Source organism: Coloeus monedula, assembly GCF_965178545.1.
Source record: "Coloeus monedula genome assembly, chromosome: 17".
Taxonomy (NCBI): Eukaryota; Metazoa; Chordata; class Aves; order Passeriformes; family Corvidae; genus Coloeus; species Coloeus monedula.
In genome coordinates this window covers 1456763-1464077 of record NC_138797.1, presented here as the reverse complement: position 1 = coordinate 1464077, position 7315 = coordinate 1456763, and the positions used below count along the sequence as shown (strand labels likewise).

Genomic DNA, 7315 nt, shown 5'->3' with positions numbered 1-7315 from the left:
AGAGGTAGAACAAATTAATTGCCACCGAAATTCTCTTTGGTCAGCTAACTTGGGATCTCTGAATCTCTCTCTCAAATCTTGTATCCTTTAAACGGGCGTCTATTGCAAAGATGAACAATAGCTATAGAAGGCGACTCAGGCTAATTAACATTGTATACCAAATGGGGGGGACTCTAAGTAAATAGGCTTCAAGGAGCTTGAAATAAACCCTGTATTTCTCTAACTGATAACAGGCAGAGATACCAAAAATTACGAAAAAAAAAATTCCTCTTAATTCAGAGCTGGGGGAGTTAGGTACATCTGTGGAATCAAGAAACAAAAGTAAGACTCCCACTCAGGATATTCCATGATTCTATGATTCTGTGCCTTGTAGTTCATTACTGTTCGAAGATGTGGCCAAGTTTCTTGATAACCAATGACACAATTATTTCTTCGGACTTCCAATTTTTTATTTAAAATCACAACAGTGTAGCACAGTGTTTTAAAATTATGCCACCTTCACATGGAAGTGGAAACCATTACATTTATTTTGCTCTGGCCCAATACAAGCAAGTTTTAATTAAAACATCTGTGAGTTTTGTGCAATTTTTTCCTTTTGAAAAGCACAGAGCTGTTAAGTTCCTTCCTAAAATTATAACTTCATACTTCTAAAAAACAGTTCCCCAAGAGCTAAGGTGCAGAGGTCTAAAATCCTCACAGAAGTAGAATGTTAATTAGTTTCAATAAGCAAAAACAGTGTGACAGCAAATGGCCTAATATGGAGTTAACTCAATCCTGTAAGTCCTTTCTGGAAATTAGTTCACCTGGGAAAGGACAATGAAATTCCTCATAGATGACTAGAATAAAGATCTCCACGTGCAGCTTCAACTGCAAGTTTGCAGCAGTGAACAAATTCTAACTCTTGACATCGCGTATCCAACGGAGCTGCTTATCCTCAGGGAATGGCAATGTTTTCAACACTATGAAATCTTCCTCTGGCTCCCCAGAGTGATCCTTTCCTCTAGACCATGCTGGACATCCAGAAGGGCTCGTTGAGATTGCCTGAGGAGGTGTCACAGCTCATGTAGGCATAATCTCGGGATATGGAGAACAGCAGGGAATGCACTCCCATGGAGCAGGGACCCGGGTGGTCCTCCCTCTTCAAATCCCTACTCACACTGTGTGAGGGAGGATCTGCTGTCACAGAACGGGCCAAGAAGGACAGGTGGGCGATACGAGCCCAGCCACTTGATGGTGCACAGGAATTTGGCTGGTGGTGAGCATTTTGAGGCTCGGAACACCGCTTCCACTGTGTCCTGTATCTGATGCAAAGCCTCACCAGCAGGAGAGTTCCTAGCTACATACTGAAGATACCAGTGGAGTTTGAGTTTAGCCAGCTGGAATAACTCCACTTTGGTGTAGGGTTCATAGGAACCCCCCAGTCTGTGGGTCTTGTTCGTGGTCAGCATTCCACTCTGGGGGCTGTGGGGCTCGGTGCACTCTACAGCATCTGTGCTCCCATGGTTCCAAGCACTGAGATGCAGTTTGCTTCAAGAGAGCCTCTTTTAAAGAGAGAGATTAGTTTGCACAGCTTGTTTTGCTTGCTTTTCCTTTCTCTTTCTGTCTAGCTCTATCCAGCCCACTAAGATATTTTAATCTCAGACATGTAAATATTCTTTGAACATATGAACAATTATGCTTTTAATCTGATTTAGTAAGACAAGGCCCATGTAATCACATTGTCCTACCTCCTGCTCTTTCATGTCCATCTCTTAAATTGTTTGTAAATCTGTTTGCAAATCTCAGCCAAGTTTGATAGAGCAAATGACCTTTTAAAGATACTAAATTCTTACAAGCATTGTGAAAACTGGAAGCTGGATAGATTAAAAGTGGAAACTCAACATTTAGCTACTTTTGTGGCTTACTGGCAAGCTGATCAATACCACCATGGCACAGAACCAGACACAGCACACCACCCAGCAGAAAGGTGGGCAATATGGGAAGGACAAAATGATGGCATGGCTGGGAGGGCCATGGGATGGTGTGGAGTAACCGCTGAGGAATGGTTTTACCAGAGGTAAATCCCAGGAGAAGCTGCTTTATTTTGTAGGGAAATATCAAAAGCACAACTGACACCAGAGGAAGGGCCATTAGATCAAAATCGGGAGGATCATGATTTGAATCTACCTTATTTGTGACATCTGCGAAATCACTGAACTCTTCTATCCTTCAGTTCCTCTGTCAAAACCAGTGAAGCATTCAGAGCTCCTCATGTCATGCAGGTTGTTATTTATGAAGGTAGTTCAGTGTTTCTGATACTAGTCAGGGTGCGTGGGGAATGCTACAGAACACACAGAACAAGCTAAAAGGTGGTGTACCTTTTCCCTTTCTTCTTAACTCAGAAAGAAAAAGCAATTGCAGGAGAAGGACTGGGTTTAGCATCAGTGCAAGATGAGAGATGGGTACCAGTAATCCCTGTTGAGTCCAGCCCAGTGCCTCTTTTCTTGAAGGCTCATTTAGATCAACAGTTCATTTTTTGCAGCTTATGAAAGACACACTTGCTCCACACTCTCTTCTGGATGCCTGAAAGCCGCAGGACAGTCGTGACCGTGAGGAACGCTGGTTTTGACCTGCAGCCTTCCTGGAGCCCCGGGGTCAGCAGCTCTTGGACATTTTGCATCTAATATTAAAACAAACGCTGGTGTTCAGCAGTCTCTGGAGGAAAGACGGGGTTCGGCCTGACTCCAGCTCCCGAGTGGCTCTGGAGAAGAAGGAGGAGGAGGAGGAGGAGGATGGCTGCCTGCAGGGTGCACTGCTGCCCCACAGCACCGCGCCCGCCCCACGGGGCATCCCCTCCGGCAGGAGCTGCTTCTCCAGCTGGGCTGACACGGGTTTTTTTAAGCACAGCAATAAATAAGCCAAAATACACTGACTGCGGACACGGCCCTGTTGTGTTTGTGTAAAATTAAATGTTACCCTCGTTAAGCGCCTGCGTTACAGCGCAGCCCTTCAGTCGCAGAGGGACGAAGTGAAGCCACTGTTACAGTTCTCTGGCAAAAGAGATACATGAATTATTTCTAAATTAGTTTATGTATGTGTCCAGTGGACTGTGTGACAGGTCTCAGTTGTTGATCTTGCAATTTGTCCTGTCTAAACGTGAAGTTCATCGAGGGCTGAGGCAGAGGTCATACTGCCACTTGAAAAGGCATCCTCTGGAGTTTTGAGCCTGTGGAGCTGTTTCACATGAGGCAGAGTATGACTCATGCTAATGAAAAGGGTAAAGAAGATTTTTTTAAAGAAATATATCGCAGTTAAATTAGTTTAGACAGCATGACATCAGAGAGTAATTAAATAGGTTTGTTGGAATTCCGTTTCCAATTCCAGAGTTCAGGTTTGTAAAAGATTTCTGAGCACCTGCAGGTCTCTGTGTGTGAAATATTTTCACTGGAAAGGATTCAAAACTCAAAACTTTAAAAAAACCTTTTAACACAGAGGCAGCATTACGCCATTCTTCCTTCTTGGAAAAAAAAAAAAAAAAGCCTTGGATTTAAACAAGACTCCTTCAAGTTTTCAGTCAGTTTTACAGAAGAAAACGAGGTGGTAAACTTTCTCTTTTCAAGAACAAGTTCTTTATAGCTGCTAACTGAAGTCAGGGGAGATCGTATCTGAGTACATGAGCATTTCCACTATGGGACTGGATACAAGTATTGAACAACGATATTTGAAATGTTTTAATCTCAAACGAAAACCATTTTTGCTAACTTTGGTTTTTAATTTCTTTCATGTTTTCTTCTGCCAAACTGGAGGAACCTTTTCTGATTTTTTCTTTAGTGGCATTCAGAGGAAGACCAGAGGATGAAAATCCTGCATTTTCTCACTTTACTGCTTTGGCATTTGACTTGGCTGTCTCTGGATCTAGTTCCTGGAGCGCTGAGTAATTCTGAAGCAGGCCAGGGTAACCCAGGATCTAAACTAGGTTTTTTGAAAGCAGAAGGAAAGGAGAGGAATCCCTCCGCACGGGCAGGTACACTGAGGACTGCAAGCCATGGATACAGTGCTGGGACCTCAAAGGCCAGGACTAAAAGCAGTGCTGTTCAGGCTGGAGCTCTGCTGGCCAAGAATGATGAGTCAAAGAAGGTTCCCTCAAGAACAGCAGCCACGGAGGGCAAGGTAGGACATCTCCCCAGCAGACCTTCTGGAGTAAGGACAGTGACTCCAAAGGTTCAAAATCTTAGCAGCAAGGTGGCTTTGAAAAAAACTGGCACAAGCAGTACTGACACTGATTCTTTCAAAACCAAAAAGACTAAAGAGCCTGTAACCCAGAGGGAAGCTAAGGAAACTTTCCGACATCCCCCGATAACGCCACATGAATACATGCTCTCTTTGTACAGGACTCTCTCAGATGCAGAAAGAAAGGGTGTTAATGGAAGTGTAAAACTGGAGGCTGGACTTGCCAATACAATAACCAGCTTTATAGACAAAGGACAAGGTAAGAAAGGAGCTTGTGTGTGAGTGTGGACAGAGAGAGATGTCTGAGTGTGTTTATAAATGCAGAGAGTATTGGAAAATAATCATACTTTGTTAAAGTCAAATAGCTCTTTTTAATGTAAATGAAATCACACAACTTTGCTGCAGATTTTGTCCTCCTCCCTTATCTTGGAAAACTCATTTACAGGCAGAACTAGATGGTTGTGTGGCAGCCAAAGAAAACATTTAGAAAGTATTTTAGATGCATATTGTTGAAAATCAATCAGTCTTTGCATGCTTAGGTGTTTAAAAACCTTTTGCATTTTTTTCTTATTTTCTTTCTGACTAGCTGGAAACTAGCTCATGGAAACGGGTAATGGTAGACTGTAGTGTGCCTAAGAACATATATGCTAAGAACGGAGTCATTCTGTGAAAAAAACCCACAAATTGCAGTATGAAAGGGCCAGTGTGGTTTGTTCAAGGTAGAATTGTAAGGAACTACTCTGCAGACCCAGGAGTCATTATCCTGTGGGGTGGGTGTATCTGTACTAGCTCAAAACTTTCAGGTACCACCAAGGAGCCCACAGCTCTGCACAGACTACCAAGGGTAATAACTTCCGGGACTCCAGAACCTGCAGCTCAACATTCCGGTTCCAAACACTTTTGGAAATTTGGGCTAGTGTTTGCTTTCACAGGAGAAATAACCAAGGTCCCAACGAATGGTGTTCACCTCGCCACTCTGCCTGGGGAGCCCCATGTTGCTTCCAGTGACATTTGTAAGAATTTTGTCACACTCTTGAGGAAGCAACACAGGCTACAGCTGGTGAAGGAATTGTGATGAAAGACTCACCAGGACTGGATTTGTTTGCCATCTCTTCATTAATAGCTTGGCTGCTGAGAAGGGGGGATACACTGCTCACAAGTGCTGCCTTCAGGTTCTCAGCTTGCCACTGGAAGGCACTGTTAATGGCACGTCACTGGAAGGCTGGCTCAGCCATATTCCTCACCAGCTGAAGCAAGCAAACGTAAAGTCAGGATAAAGGGAGGAATGTTTCTCTGCCCAGTTTGAAAAATTGTGAATCATGTGGGGTTTAGTTAATTAGGCAATTATCCTTGTGTCTGGCAGTTCCTGGGGATGCTGATTTTAAAGGACTAATTCACTATTGTATCATCTAAGGGTAAATTTGCTCATGTTTGGAGCCAGCATGAGGCCTGGCTGCCACTGAAGCTCTGTTTCAGTAATTTAAGTCAGATATAAGTGGTGAATAGGTCCTGTGAGTGCTCAGCCCTTAAAAAGCATTATTTTTCAATTGGCTAATCACAACTTTGAAGGCAGAAAATGCCACTGGTGAAATAAATGAGATTTCTACAAGGCAGACTCAGAAGCTCATTTCCCTGGTGAGTCCCTGAGTTCTTCTGAGTCCCTGCATGGAGCTGATCCCTTAGACAAAAATTGCTCTTTCTGTTCAGTGGGCTAAATTCCAGGCTTATGAGCAAATTTGAGGAAAACCATTAAGAATTGAATAACTGATATTGGTCTGTGCTTGATATACATTTAAAAATGTGTGTGCTTTTTTTAGATGAGCGAACACCAACTATAAGAAAACAAAAATATATTTTTGACATCAGTGCATTAGAAAAAGATGGTTTGCTGGGAGCAGAGCTTCGAATACTGAGAAAAAAACCTTCTGATACATGGAAGTCTCATTCTTCTGGAAAAACTTCCCAAGTGAAATTATTTAGTTGCTCTACAAACAGACAAGCCTCAACACTCCTGGACTCTCGAACTGTCAGTATCACTGATACACCCAAGTGGGAAGTGTTTGACATCTGGAAACTTTTCAGAAACTTTAAAAACTTGGTTAACTTGTGTTTTGAGCTGGAAACTTTTGACAGGGGAAGAGCTGTTGACCTCAGGAGTGTGGGATTTAATAGAACGGGAAGACAGGTCAATGAAAAGGCTCTGTTCTTGGTGTTTGGGAGGACGAAAAAAAGAGACTTATTCTTCAATGAAATCAAAGCTAGATCCGGCCAAGATGACAAAACTGTTTATGAGTACTTATTCAACCAGAGGCGGAAGAGAAGAGCCCCTCTAGCAACACGGCAAGGGAAGAGGCCCACCAAGAATCTGAAGGCGAGGTGTAGCAGAAAAGCCCTCCACGTGAATTTTAAGGATATGGGCTGGGATGACTGGATAATAGCCCCTCTGGAGTATGAAGCATATCACTGCGAAGGGCTCTGTGAATTCCCCCTCCGATCCCACCTGGAGCCCACCAACCACGCAGTTATCCAGACATTAATGAACTCGATGGACCCGGAATCAACCCCCCCGACTTGCTGTGTCCCAACCCGTCTGAGCCCCATCAGCATCCTTTTCATTGACTCTGCAAACAACGTGGTCTACAAGCAGTACGAGGACATGGTGGTGGAGTCGTGTGGTTGTAGGTAGCAGAACAGCTGCTCACATGAATATGTTATGAAAAGTAATACAACACATTGGACATAGCTTCTCCTCAATCACGGTTAACTAGATTTCTTACCTCTAGGGTAAGTATGTTTACAAGGATGTAGCAATAAATCCAGTGTTTCTGTATGTCTCTCCATGGACATATTTCAGCAGCATTTGGATGCTGTCACTCAGCTGGATTTAAGGCCTTGTGCCGCTGGCAACACAGGACTGACTCTAAGTGAAGTCCATGACAGAGAAGATGATACCTCTACACCTTGAGATCTCCTGCCTTTAGCCTTGAGACAGTGGATAGAGATGGTATCAGTGAGCTGTGGATATGACCTGTTTGTTCCTTTGAACATTGTTCTTGAGACTGAATTTCTGTCTGATTCCCGTGTGCTTTGTCCATTCATAAATGTC

General features: G+C 43.4%; 1 protein-coding gene across 1 annotated transcript; it reads left to right on the top strand.

Moving 5' to 3' along the window:
- Positions 1-3834: 3834 nt before the first annotated feature.
- Positions 3835-6895, top strand: GDF5 (growth differentiation factor 5; the record flags this gene model as incomplete). The annotated part of the gene is made up of 2 exons (XM_082292825.1): positions 3835-4468; positions 6027-6895. 2 exons carry the CDS (start codon positions 3835-3837, stop codon positions 6893-6895), a joined length of 1503 nt encoding a protein of 500 aa, XP_082148951.1.
- Between the last annotated feature and the right edge of the window lie 420 nt (positions 6896-7315).